The sequence below is a fragment of the Heteronotia binoei genome, chromosome 19, assembly GCF_032191835.1.
Source record: "Heteronotia binoei isolate CCM8104 ecotype False Entrance Well chromosome 19, APGP_CSIRO_Hbin_v1, whole genome shotgun sequence".
In the NCBI taxonomy this organism is placed as follows: domain Eukaryota; kingdom Metazoa; phylum Chordata; class Lepidosauria; order Squamata; family Gekkonidae; genus Heteronotia; species Heteronotia binoei.
Window position 1 is genome coordinate 19,212,409 of NC_083241.1, and position 14,996 is coordinate 19,227,404.

At 41.1% G+C, this 14,996-nt stretch overlaps 1 protein-coding gene across 1 annotated transcript in view; it reads left to right on the top strand.

The window, feature by feature from the left end:
* Nucleotides 1–14,996, top strand: part of ABHD17C (abhydrolase domain containing 17C, depalmitoylase) — a 31,994-nt gene that overhangs the window by 14,317 nt on the left and 2,681 nt on the right. The window contains exon 2 of the mRNA XM_060260274.1: nucleotides 11,443–11,622. Within this exon, the coding sequence (XP_060116257.1) occupies nucleotides 11,443–11,622 (180 nt within the window). The remainder of the gene's footprint in view (nucleotides 1–11,442; nucleotides 11,623–14,996) is intronic.

A 14,996-nucleotide genomic window follows, 5' to 3' on the forward strand; every position in this document is an offset into this window, starting at 1 on the left:
GAAGGAAGTACTTCTTCACCCAAAGGGTGATTAACGTGTGGAATTCACTGCCACAGGAGCATAGCCAGCTTCAAGCATAGCCAGATTCAAGAGGGGGTTAGATAAAAATATGGAGCAGAGGTCCATCAGTGGCTATTAACCACAGTGTGTGTGTGTGTGTATTTTGGCCACTATGTGACACAGAGTGTTGGACTGGATGGGCCATTGGCCTGATCCAACATAGCTTCTCTTATGTTCTTATGATCTGCTGTGAACCAAGGCAGGAAAAAAATACAGTCAGAAATATTCATGTTATGCTGTGTATCTTGCACCAGAACTGGGGTTCAGAGGGGACTACCCAGTCAACTTGGCCAACTGTCAGCCCAATTTTATAGTATGACAGTCAAGCCACATTCCTGTTCACATGGTGGTGGAGGGTGGTGAATTTTTCAAGCCATATGACATCCTTGTATGGTTTGAGCTGGATCAGATTTATTACCATACTGGCTAGGTGGCGTAGGCATTGCCCATTTTTCATAATAAGAATCACACCTGGTGCTGGTAGGTGTTGCAGACAAGAATGTGACCATGCCGGTCTGCTCCTTCCCTAGGAGTGGTTTACTGAAATGAATATAAAATATAATGTGTGAGGCTTTGTAAATTGGTGTTTTTAAAAACCCTGAATGGCTGTTCTTTGACAAATCAGGTATTTTCCTTCTAGAACCAGCTTTGCAGATTCTTTTCCTTGTCATGGAACAGATTGGTTCTGCTTTCCCTTTGCATTAAATGGGCTTGGAGAAGTTGCTAAAACAACAGGCTTTAGCCCTGCCAAGGAACTGGTTCCAACAGGGTGAACTTTAATTTCCTCTCCTACAGGTAGAAGCTCTTTGCAGCTCATCTGTGATTACTTTTTTCTTTGAATAGAGCTAGAGATATTGTTCAGTCTGTGGGCAGTTTTGGAATTTTGGGAATGAGTAGTATGCCAAGCGAACACAAAACAGCTGTCTCACAGGGGCAGGACCAATCACAAAATATTGGGAGGTTGCAAGCCAAGCATCCTGCTATGATGGAAGTGGCACTCTTTAGGTCATCGGTGGGGAACCTTCATCCGAGGGCCGTATGCGGCCGTCGAGGTCACTTGGTGTGACCCTCGGGGATTGCTGGGCTGAACCAAGCCATGTGGCAGCCTCTCTGGGGCCTGGCTGGCCAGCCAGAATTGCTGCAGGGCCTGGAAAAGTTACTGTCACAGTTCCGTTTGCACTTGATTATCCCAGATGGTGTGGCCTAATATGCTAATGAGTGTGTGACCTAATATGCTAATATCAGGGGATGTGGTCTAATATGCTACTGAGTTCCTGCTGGGCTTTTTGTACAAAAAAGCCCTGGACCTAGGCATTTGCCTAGGGAGGCGGGCCAGGTGTATGTGTGTATGCCAGATTCGACTCTCCCCACATGACTTCAAATAGAAAAACAATTATTTGCATTAATTTTGCTGGCCTGAATCATTCTCCCTTGGCAGAGCACTGTTTTTTATGTTGATAATTTTTTATGGCCCGCGAATCATGTTATAAATATCTATATGGCCCTTGGCAGAAAAAAGGTTCCCCACCCCTGCTTTAGGTAGAAACAAAAATTATGCCCCCTGTGCTGTTCTGAAACACCTCCTGCTCCAAGGAGACTCTTTCTTCTGGAGAATAGTTTCAGTGCTTTGCACTGCAGAATTTGTGGTATATAACAGGTTTGTGGTACAGCCCTATGCTTTGACATTTCAGTTATGGTTCTCAAAAGAACAGCACTTCATATACTGTATTCAGCTAGAAATATGTAGCTTTATCATGAGTACAGTTCTTTAAGCTGCAAGAGATCCACATGCTTGTTGACTCTTGTTCCTCAGATATTGGGAAGCTCATACCTAGGCAACCTGAAGTCTGGCAGTTTGCTGGAATGGATGACTTGGTGATCTCTGCATCCGGTTTCAAATGCCTAAATGCCCCTAGGATTGTAATTCCAGATCACAGCCAAGTCAACTTGACAGTGTTGTGTTTTTTGAGGACAGCTTTAAACAGAGCTCTATGTAGCTCACTAGGAAGCAGTAGGAAATGCTGTAAATAACTGTGCTTGTCACAGATAGCTATCAGTCACTTTAAAAATGAACAGGTGGTCTTGGAATTGGGCATGACAGCAACTTCAGAAATTGCTATGACCAAGGGCAGTTTGTGAGTATAAAGGCTTACAGTGATTGTCAGGAAAGAAAATGTAAAAATTTATTCCTAATCATATGCCGCAGCTTGCCACTTAACAATTCAGAGACATTAACTTGCTACTTCCACCCCAGTATTTGGGAGTAAACTGAATCTGGCCAAACTCCCTTGTTTTGGTGCTCCTGAGAACTGCAAAAATAGGTGGAATGTTAAGTGTTCCTGAGCATCTGCAATCATGTGAACTACATTGGGCTTGGTGGCTTCCAAGTTGTTCAGGTCTTTGGTAATCTGTTTGTGATACCCTGATAATTTAGCCAGGTTCTGTATAAATTATCAACTTAGATTTCCATATTATGGAATAATTTGGTAGGGATGCAAAAGTTACTACCTCTAAGCCATAGGAACAATTAGGCTCTAAGTCCACATAGATAGCAGTGGCCAGCAGGGAGTTGGTGTTGAGCATTTGCAACAGAGCATTGCAGGTGACAGCACCTGCACAACACAGGGGCATTTTGTCTGTGAGTTAAAATTCTGCTATACGAAAGCTGTGCCGTGTACCGGTGAGAGCATCAGGCTAAGATTGGACCTCCATTCAGGCTTCATGGCTCAGATTACTGGAATGCGTTATTATTATTAGCACCAAACTGTTTTTAAAATGTTTTAATTATTTTATTATAAGATTTTAATTTGTTAATGTTTAACCTGTAAATGTTTTTGCTGCTGTGAGCTGCCCTGAGCCTGCTTCGGCGAGGAGGGCGGGATATAAATCCAATAAAATAAATAAATAATTTGTGAGCTAATCATTCTATCCTCTGAACCTTATAGGGGTTGTTATGAGAATAAAACAGAGGCAAAGAGTTTGCTGGGTTGAGCTCCTTGGAGGAAGAGTAGAGCCATGGAGGGAAATGAGAGAGCACAGCAGTCACAATCAGCTACAGTAAATGTGACCTACTTCCTCATATTAAAGGGAATTTATCTATGACCATTATATCTGGTTATCAGCACTGGTGAATCAGCAGTAATGATCTTATTGTGTGTGCTGTGTGTTTCTTGGAAGCATATTGCATAGTCCAAAAAGACTGTGCACTTACATGCACAGTGATGTGCATTTTAAAAAATGTATTGCATGTTTGTTATGTTTTTATTGTAATATGCTTAACTGTGGACATCACCACTGGCCCCCAATCTAACTTTTGTCACAGGCTTGTGCAGATAAACAGGGCTTCTTTAGAGACAGGTAGGACAAAATTGGCAAAACTGTTGATATGGCCCTTTTGAGAAGTCAGTAAAGTCTCAGAAAATTGCAAATTCCTTGGAGCAAAACCCTGTCCCTCCCTTGTCAGTATTGGTTTTAAAGCCCTGGAATGGATAGCCAAGGCTAGCCTGATCTTGTCAGATCTCAGAGGCTAAGCAGGGTCAGCTTGGCTAGTATTTGGCAACCTCCGAGGAATACCAGGGCTGTGATACAGAGGCAGGGAATAGCAAACCACATGTGAAACGTCTCTTACCTTAAAAACGAGTCTAGCTCACTACTTTGTGCACAATGCTAAAAGCTAGAATTTCTGGCTGCCAGACAATCTTAGGATCTCCTGGCTATACTACACACAATGCCATATGATAATAAGAATAAGCAATGGGAATAAGGAACACAACTAGGCAAACAAAGGAGAACCCCACAATGCAAATATACAGGCTTACAAATTTTGACTAGCTTGTCTGTATGTACCATTGTGTCATTTTACTACATGAGCAATCTGAAGGAAGAAGAAAAAAAAGTTTCTTGCAGTTTACAAAAATGACCTACCAAAAATTGATTGTGAGGTTGTTCTCTGTGGGGGACTTCTTGTTTACAATTCTGAATAAGCATAACAAAGCATAGCCCTGATGGGCAAAATGGACACATTGATGCCAACAGTATATGTTTTGAGAAACATCTTTCTATATTTTAAAATGTGGTAGATACTGTTCCCTGGAGGATAGGGAAGAGGCTTTTTCTGTGGTTGATATCTGTTGGGGGCGTATTCCCCAGAGATTTGCTTCTTTATATGGATGTTGTCCACTGGTCCAGAAAAAAAGTATATAATGGTATGCAGTTCAGCTCCAGTGAATTAATAATGTGTCGGTTTGTAAAGGGAGTCCTCAGTGGCCTGCAAACACTGCTTCGATCTCTTAACATGCCTTGCAGCAGAGCGGCTTAATTCAATGCAGCTAACTCAGTGCAAGTAACTTTACTGCATGCTTTGTGGTTTCCTAAATGAAGCCAACAGTATAAGCAAATGGTGTTTATTTCCTCACTGTGCTTCTATAAGTGAAGCTGTTGCATTATAGAAGTAGCATGGTGTGACTTGGTGGTTAAAATGTGCACACTGTAAAACCTTGAGCTCAGTTTAGGAGAACAGTTACTCTGATGACCCTCAATATACTGTTATTTTGGTGGAAGGAGGGGAAATGTCATTTATGTCAGAAAGTAGCCAAAACAGGAACATGGCCTGCTCTTAGAATAGTATAACTAAGAATGAGTTTCTATATTTAATGTTCTTCCTAATTGTTTAAAGTGCTTCTCAAGTATCAGTAATCCTGACAAGACTCCTATAAGTGGACTGCTGTTCCCTATATCATGCAGGAGCTCTGCGACAGAGTAGCCACTCTGTGATATCTTCTGCCTGAGGTTTGCTACTTGCAACAACGTGTTGGAATTGCTGCCTGTTTCTGCTTTGGTGATATTTACTTATCTGTGGTTTCATCATTCCCCCATGGCATTGCTGTGTGGCATTTCTGCTGCTCACCTAGCTAGTCTTAAAGGGTACTCTGTGTGTTCTGCACAGGGCTCTGCAAGAGTCAAGTGGAAGAAGGTATGAACACATCCTGTTCATCCTATACTTCTTTGAAACTGAACCAGTGAAGAAGAAACTCCTTTGTCAGCAATCGTTGTGCCAGGGTTTCCTTGGGTAGCAGAATAAACAGGTTTCTGATGCCTTGGCAGGGTGGGGGGTGGTTTCTCATCTCAGCGGGTTGCTAGTGGCACTAAGGTGGATGTGTTTTTTTTCCCTTTTCTAACATACAAGTAATTCTTTAGCTGCTCAAACCATATCCCTTGTTCCTTAATGCTTTGAAAAGGTGTGGTTGTACCCAGCTATTCAGCTCCGTGTTAACTTCCTAAATAAGCAAGCTAGTGTAAACATGTATGTTATGCTAACTCTCATTAAGCAAATAAGTAGGGATCAGAAACAGTGTGCCAAGTTCCATTTAAAAGTACTGATGCAGAAACAGTCAGATTCCTCACTTCTGGTTCTTTACTGGCTTTGCAGCATGGAATCTGCAGATTTATGCTGTGCTTTCATTGCAAGAGAAGCGGCCTGCTTAGTCATACCAATTTTTGCTCCTGGCTGATCCGCCACAGTAGGTTTTTTCAGTTTTTGTTCCAGGTCTGATTGTGATTGCCCTCTGTCTCAGAACACTTCCAGGTTTCTGCTGAGCATACACCATGTGCCACTGTTAATCCCTCTGCCTCTGCTTCATCAGATGTGAAGTTTGTATGTCCACTCTGCCTCTTCATTTTCTCATGGTTTCCAGGTCAGCAGCAGTAGGACTCCAAATCAGTACAGTTGTGGGTTTGGATTTTCAGGTATAAAGGGTTTGCAGCTTGCCCAACCCCATGGAAAAGCTTACTGTTGGAGCGCAAGCTGCTGAAAAGTTCTGACCTGTATGCTTGATTCAGTTTTATAGATGTATATATGGATGAGAGTTGTCATAAGGCTTTATGGGTTTCATTTCCCTTTTTGGTAAAGCAAGAAGCATTTGAATCATTATTTTCCTTGTGATATACAGATTTGACTGACCAGCTATAGTTTTGTGTCCACTTTCTCCTTGGATTCATGAGGAACTCTGAAAAACATAGACACTTAGTTGCAGTTGTCCTGCATGGTTCCTAATGATATGTAGAGTGAAGTCAAAGCATCTGATGCCTCATGATGAAAGGGAGATGTGTTCTGGCAATGGAGGTGCTCTGGTTGTCTAATGACCTCTGTGTTTGTTCCATCTCTGGAACCAGGAGAGTCTAGTAAAAAAGTTCCAGCAACCTTCTGCCATGTTATTTCTATTAGCTCAAGTGACACAGCAGCTTGAAAGCATACAGTTGGGATTCAGATAAGGGGTTAGGTTTCCCAAAAAAATTGAATAAATTTGATTGCATTATATTGGAATCTGACAGAAAAATGATCTCTAGATGTTATACTTGGCTATTAGAAATGAAGATGCAAGAGGAAAATGTAAAGGAGAGCTGGATTAAATGGTTACAAGAATTTGGCTACACTATTGAATTAGATAATTGGGAGAAAATATGGAAAGAAAATAATAAATTGTCTAAATCCTCTTTATTAAAAGAAAATTTGTACAAAATGGTTTACCGCTGGTACTATACCCCCGAAAGACTCTCTAAAGCATTTCCAAATAGCTCGGATAAGTGCTGGAAGTGCACAAAAGTAAAGGGTTCGTTATATCACTTGTGGTGGAAATGTGATTATGCGAAAAAATATTGGGTACAAATATCCATCTGGTGCCAAAAGATGTTAAAAATAAGTATTCCTCATGTACCAGAACTATATTTATTAAATATTTGTCCAATCACATCACCCAAGAAAATAAAAAGGCTGTTACTGCATATTATAACTATAGCTAGGATATTGTATGCTAAGTACTGGAAAAAGCCGCAAACGCCAAACAAGAATGAATTTCTGTCCAAATTAATGGAAGCAGCTGAAATGGATATGTTAACTTGCAGATTGAAAGGAGGAAATGTGGAAGAATGTAAAGAGACTTGGAACCCGATGTATTTGTGGGCTAAAACATTAGGATTTGAAACGATATGAAATTTTGAAAGTCATAGTCTTTTATTGACTCAATCGCTCCATTAGGTGTTGTATGTTAGTAGGTTGATGTTGATGTTGATATGCAAATGTATTTATTTTGGTATGTAAGGTGTATTATTATGTTAAGTGTTTAAATGTTCAATAATAAAAAGTAACTTGTTAACAAGGGGGGAAAAAAAGCATACAGTTGGGATTGACAACCCAGAAACCCTGGGAACACATGAAACAGCCTTATACAGAAACAAAAAAAAGTCAGTATTTTCTACTTGGGCTGACAGCAGCTCCAGGATCTCAGGCTGCGGTTTTTCCTATTACCTACTATCTGATTCTTAACTGGACATGCCAGGGATTGAACCTGGGACTTTCTGCATGCCAAGGAGATGCTCTACCACTGAACTATGGCCCCTCCTGTTGGTGTGAGGAAGGGCCTTGGTCCATCAGTCCCCTCTTCAGTCTGGCTGTCTAGTAAAAACCGGTTGTTGATTAGGGTATAGATGCACAAGTGTTGTTTTCCAAGAGGAGGATGTGACTAAAGGCTCATTTAGAAGTACCGTAGTTGGTGTTTCATAAGTCTATTGGATGTGGACCAGCAACGAGTCTTGAAGGTCTATGACCTCATGGTCACATTGATCTCCTTGACAAAGAGCATTGGCTGAAGCACATCTAAAGGAGGTTCCTGATACTTCTGCAGGCACTTCAGATGATGTGCGGAAAAACACATTGTTTATGACTGGAACATTCACACAAAGAAATCATCCTGTTGAATGTAATGCTGTTTATTTTTAGAGCTGGACTTTTCAGCATGGTTGTATGTATACTTGTGGATGTTGGCATATGTACGTTTTTCCCCTCCATGTTTGAGTATGCTGAACGACATCAGCCAATTGTGAAAGCAGCTTGATCCAAAAAGTGTGACTATTCTGCCCAAGGTGTTAAGCCTGTGATTAAAATTTATATATTAAAATATTATATTACCCCTCCCCCCATTTTGTTGTGGTTCAGGGCATTTCCAGTTCCAAATACTAAAAATATACGGGGTTCTGGGACAAATGGTAGACATTATATCAGTCAGATTAGGGAGACAAATTCTGTATAAGCCACAGATTTTGCCATAAAATTGTGTAGCTGACACGCCTAAAAATCTTTGACCAGTAGTTTTACCTCAGCCAGTTTTGTCTTTGCTTAAAGCAAACAAAAAAAAAGCGCCCAAATTATTGACTAGCTGATAAAAGTATGAGACCTACCAATCAAATAGAGATATTTCCAAATTAGATTTGTTATAGTTGCAGGTTGTGCAGAAAAAAGGAACTTCTAGCAAAATGTAAGAGTACTTAATTTCACAGGTTTTTGTGGTTTACTCACCTTGTGCCTAGTGGCCCTGTGGCATAGAGTGGTAAAGCTGCAGTACTGCAGTCTGAACTCTCTGCTTACGACCTGAGTTTGATTCCGGTGGAAGCTGGATTCAGGTAGCTGGCCCAAGGTTGACTCAGCCTTCCATCCTTCCAAGGTTGGTAAAATGAGTACCCAGATTGCTGGTGGGAAAGTGTAGATGACTGGGGAAGGCAATGGCAAACCACTCCGTAAAAAGTCTGCTGTGAAAACGTCATGATGCTATGTCACCCCAGAGTCCGAAACGACTGGTGCTTGCACAGGGAACTTTTCCTTTTCCATCTTGTGCCTATTATGTATCCTTTTAAATGTAACAAATACATGCTTAATAAACTTAGAAAAACTACAGAATTCAGTAGTAAAATCCAGCACCCCCCACTCCGCAAGAAAATGCCAGCAGCTGAAACTGTTAAAAGCCCTTGCAGCTAAAATGCTCTTAGAGCACCTCCTTAAAAACAACTAAAGAAGGCGTGCCTCCTTCCCCTTTCTATGTGAGAGAGTCACTACAGGAAATGAATGGGCTCTGGTAGATGTCAAGTGGATGAACAGCCAGGAGGTAGCAACCAAAAGATCATGCTTGGTAAAAGGGGAGATGTCTGGGCCTTCAGAGATGTGGCTTCTAGGAAATGTGTTGTGTTTACAGGTAGAAAGGAAGTACAGCAGATAGCTTGCTAGTGGAAGCCATGCCCTGTTTTGTTTCATACTTCTTGTTTGGAGGGTAATAGGGACTCAGAATTTCCTCCTCTCTGGCCAGTCTGTTTAAATGCATTATTTTAGTGAAGAAAAAAGCACGTTCCCTTTTATCAACATGTATATTAGGTTGCTCCAGCTTACACTTCAAGCTCTGAATCTTTCTGCTGTGTTTTTTCCTCTCCTTCCAGTTTGTGCTCCATCCTGTTTTTTTTGGGACTCTCTTAAAGGGATGTTCTTTGCAGGAGCAACTTGGTTGTGTACCCATAAACTTAAACCTGGATGTTCCATTTAGTCACATGGCTATCCTTGGAGACAAAAACTCTTTTCATTCATGGGAGGATATTTTGGGAGCTGCTTTTCAACTTGCCTTGAAACTGCAGCATGCTTTCTAAGGCAGACCACCAGGAAGCTGGCAGGGACAGAAATGATCTACTTGAAGATGATATTGTGGTCCACATATTTCTGTTTGAAAAGTATTTTTTAAGGTTTCCTTTTCAGTGCTATAAAACATTTGGGATGTCAATTACTGCCCCCCCAACCCAGTATTATTGATAAACTATTAATTTGTCCAGTCGGCACTGAGCATGACAGACATGGATAGCCCTGACTTGGATGACCTAGGCTGGCTTGATCTTGTCATACCTCAGAAGCTAAGCAGGATCAGCCCTGGTTAGTACTTAATTGAAAGACCACCAAAGAAGTCCAGGGTTGCTACGCAGAGGCAGGAAGGGCAAACCACCTTTTTTCATCTCTTGCCTTAAAAACCCTACAAGGTCTCTATGAGTCAGCTGCAGTTTGACAGCACTTTCCACTACTGTATGTATATGGTGAAATGCAGTGTGTCACAAACAGTATCATGACTGTAACCTTATAAAATGAATGGTTATTCTAATTTTACAAGGAGGAAATCTGTAGCAAGCATAGTTGCTTGCCCAAAACTATCTAATGTAGTAGCATTCCTGATTCCTGGTACTTGTATGCCAGAAAAACTTTTCAAAAATACAGAATTCATTAAAAAAAATACAGAATTAATTTCTTAATGCAAATCATCAGGTAGTACTGGCTCTGCATACACATCTGTTTACTGCAGTTTGTTCCAAAAATCTGACATCACTTTGTACTCATGTGGTTCACTCTCAACCTCTTCTATCTTCTCTCAAGCTTTCTTGGCCTTCCCTCTTTTGCCTACCCCTGTTAATGTACTCTTCATTAGCCTTATATCCTGCTTCATCCCATGGGTTGAGGGTGGCATGCTTTCTTCAAATGTGTTGCTGTCCTCAAGTGGGCAGCCATGTTGGTCTGAAGCAACAGAACAAAGGCGGGTGGGAGCTTTCAGAATTTCCCTCACCAGCCATGCTGCTGAAATCCATTTCAAAATTAGTTCTGTTTATCTTGACTTCTCTGTAAATTCCACTGCCAACTGCCTGTTGAAGCTACTTGTTAAGAACTACTCACCCTCCTACAGAACTTCCAGGCTAGACCCCCCCCCCCCCCCGGCCAAGAGTCCTTTAGCTCTTGCCCTTTGACTTGCGCCAAAGGCTCAAATCTCTGGCGAGGAGGAGCCTTGCAATTTAAAGGCTCAAGCTGCTGCTGGGTGACTTTGGGTCATATTTCTCTCAAGAGGAGTTCTCTCAGAGCTCTCTCAGCCTAACCTACCCCACTGTTGTGGGGAGAGGAAGGGAAGGAGATTGTAAGCTGCTCTGAGACACCAAGTGACTTTTGGTGATGCAGTCAGGTATTCAAGGCAGGGAGACATCCAGAGGTGGTTTGCCATTATGTGCCTCCAAGTCACAACCATGGTAGTCATTCCTTGGAAGTTTCCCATCCAAATACTTGCCAGGGTTGACCCTGCTTAGTTTCTGAGATCTGATGAGATTGGGCTAGCCTGGGCTATCCAGGTCAGGTCTCTTATGCCTACCTTTAAATGCATTTCTAGGAATGTGGTTATATGTTAAACTTGTTGATGCAATGACGTAGCCCACAGTTCATAGTCCTAATGTGGATACAAGAGTCGCAATGACAGGCCATGTTGGAAGGCAAACACTAGAGTCTTCCACCCCTATTTAAGCAGGCTGGGAAGTTTTACAGGTTCTTATGCAGAGCCGTGGCAAGCTAGCTGGAGTACAGAGCATTTAGAAGATCAGTGAAATTGACAGCTTTTACTTGCAAAACTGTGAACATCCAAAGTCATGTTTAGAAAATAATTTTTTTGTCCATTTCTTGCCAAAGCATGATTTTCTTTTTAAAGTAACAACCACTTTTTTCTCCCTAAAGTAACAACTGCTGTTTTCTTCCTTTGCATCACTTTGCAGATATGGTGTCAGTCCTGAGAACATAATTCTGTATGGACAGAGTATTGGGACAGTTCCTACTGTGGACCTGGCATCCCGCTACGAGTGTGCAGCTGTGATCCTTCATTCACCGTTGATGTCTGGCTTACGGGTAGCTTTTCCAGACACTAGGAAAACATACTGCTTTGATGCTTTCCCCAGGTATGTGCAGAATTTGCTCAAAGGGAATTATGGCACACTTATAATGCTTAGATTTGTATGTCTTTTTTAAAAAAACAAAGCAAATTGTGAGTATGCTTATTTAACCAAGCCTAGCTAGTGGTTTTGTGTGTATATATACATCGAACTAGATAAACCAAACAGTGATACTTTCTATCATTCTCTCTGCTTAGGTATCTTCCTCCTTTAAATGCAATCCCAAAGTATGGTGGTCTCTTTTAAAGGAGAGGGTCCATAGCCAAGTGGTATGCTTTGTACACAGAAAGTCCCAAGTCTCTGCTGCCTCTAATAAAAGGGAATTCAGGTAGCAGAGCTTGGAAAAAACTTTCTGTATCTGAGTGAGACCTTGGAAAACCACTTCTAATCAGAGTAGATGGATCAGCTATGATGCAGTGTTGGTGTTCCATACGCTGTTTAGCTTGAACTCATATCTAATTGTGTCTGGATATGATGGTGAGCTCTGTAAAATCAAAGAGCTTCAGTGTTCCCTATGTAGCATGCTTTTTTTTTTAAAGAGATCACTTTTTAAAATACTGCAGAACATCTGGCTACAGCCAATAAACAGTAAGAAAAATACTATCGTAAAAGTAATGAAATAATTGGATAACATCCAATGCTACAAAATATTTTTTAAAAACCCCAAAAACTCACCAAAATGGAACTTTGTTTCTTCACCTATGGCTGAAAACCTTTGACTAAAAACTCAAGAGTTGCAAGCTATATGGATTTGATTATTTAAATAGAAAATACACAACAACTATTGCCACTGTTTTGAAGCTCCTATTCTTCCTCTCTCAGTCTATTTAAATAGTCTATTTAATCTATATTTGCTCACAACTTTGGAAGCATGGTGATAATTGACCTGCTGTATGAATGGAGCCAATGAAGAAGAAGATGATTTTGGATTTATATCCCGCCCTATACTCTGAATCTCAGAGTCTCTGAGCGGTCACAATCTCCTCTACCTTCCCCCCCCCCACAACAAACACCCTGTGAGGTAGGTGGGACTAAGAGTGCTTTCATAGCAGCTGCCCGTTCAAGGACAGCTTCCATGAAAGCTATGGCTGACCCAAGGCAAGTGGAGGAGAGGAGACTCAAACCCGGTTCTCCCAGATAAGAGTCCGCGCACTTATCCACTACACCAAACTGGCTCTGAATAAGCCTTCTCTCGCCTCCTGACTGGGTATTTCAAGGACAGCCTCCCATCCAAGTACTAACCACAGTTGACTCTGCTTAGCTTCCGAGATCTGACGAGATTGGGCTTGCCTGAGCTATCCAGGTCAGGACAAAAGCAGGGATTCTTAAAGTGTTAGTTTCTGGATAAGTGTTAGTTTCTGCTCTCTGCGTAAAATGAAAATTTGGGCAGCACAGGTAATCAGATGTTACCCTTCTTGATGCTGGAAGATCAAATTCTAAGATGGGGAACCAGACAGAGGTGAAATTGGCAGGGAGATAATGTCTATCAAAGTGTGTAAGATTATCCATGGGCTTGGCCATGATATATAAATCTCGCAGCTGCTTATGCCAATGTGGAAGAATGAAGAGTGTGAATGTTGATACAGTAGGGTAGAGTAGACTGGGAAAAATCTCTTGACAGGCTTGACAGGCTTTGTTTACCACAAAAGCCACTTGTGGTATGCATCTGATAAGAAGATTATTTTGCTGGAATGCCTTTAACAAAGAATTTGATTGCATGTTTTTAAAAATTATTTGTTAATAGTAGCATTGTTTAATACTTAAAAACAGATACAACATAATGAGATTGCTGGCCAGGGTGCTCAGCTGTTTTCCTTTTCTCGTTGCTTGAGGGAGTGCTGATAAAGTAGAGTTGGAGAATGGCAATTGGGTGAACTCTGGGTAGGGGGCAGCAAGATGGTTACAAACTTCTGCTTAAAATTTTTTGACTCTTGGAACACTAATGTTAGCACAATCAACTTGGGATTGTTGTCCATGTGGCACATCCCTTATGAGAGGTGATGGGTTTAAAAATGTCTGTTCTTTCTTCTATTCTCTGTTAGCAGTTTATTGAAGTTTTGTAAACAATACAGTAAACCACAACAAAATTATATGGTACTAGTAGTAGAGCTGTAAAAGGCAAAAGGAGTACATACAAGATCCACATATTGGTATAAAACAACACATTTGTAAATAGGTTGAGGCAAATGACATAATAGACAGTACATAATTTTTACCACAAACATAGATTGTCGATAACTCTAGCAATTTCATGCTGGAAGATCAAATATTCTAAGATGGGGAACCAGACAGAGGTGAAATTGGCAGGGAGAGAAGGTCTGTCAAAGTGTGTAAGATTATCCATGAGCTTGGCCAATATATATAAATCCTGCAGCTGCTTATGCCAGTGTGGAAGAATGGGTATCATTGTCAGTTTCCAATTAGCGGCAATGACAGTCTTAAGCAGCAAAAAATAAGAAAGAGACCCTTTCTTTGTTAGAAAAACAACAATTCCTCGAAGCCCATCCATTTGAAGATAGGTTTCCCAGTGTAATAGGAATGTCAATATATGTAATAGATTTATCTGTTTTAGTACTGAGTCCTAAAAGGAAATAATTTTGGGCCAATAGATTGAGCAGTGTAGGTAGTCCCCATTAATAATAATAATAATAATAATAATAAATTTTATTTATATCCCACCCTCCCCACCTCGGCAGGCTCAGGGCGGCTAGCAACATTAAATGCCTGTTCTTTCTCACAAAATAACTCTGTTAACAGAGAACTCATTTGCTTATATTTTAATATTAGAGAATATAGAATATTTTCCAATATCACAAAAGTTAGGAAGTACCCTAACATAATTGCAAAAGATTTCTTGGCCCCGGCATTTGTAAAATACCCGCTGAAATGAGCACCCATGTTTTTTAGTTACTGGAATTGTAGTTAAAAATTCTAAATCATTCTTAAAGGGGGTTTCTGGTGGGAAGCAGAATAGGAGCTAGTGAAGTGCTGCTGTCAAACTCAGTAATTTCCCCATCCCCTTCCATCTGAAAAAAATTACCAGTGCTTTGAGCAACGTTGTTGCATATTCAGTCCCTGCTCCCTCCCTCCATTTATTCACCAGTTGCTAGCACAGATGAATGAAACGGACAAACTATGGATGAAAGCTACCAGGGCAGGGACCAGTGGAACAGAGGCCGTGTAATGTCCCTCTTTGCTGTCTGCTTTCTCCAGAGCTGCTGCTTCTTGCTGATCACACAAATATGCTTTGTATGCTAAGCAGGAAAATGCAGCCCTTTTTGATATTTGCACAAATTTCTCTCCTTGTGGTTCACTGCAGGTGACATGGCGATCTTTTGTGCTTGCTGATGCTGGGATTCCATCAGCATGTAGCCACTGTA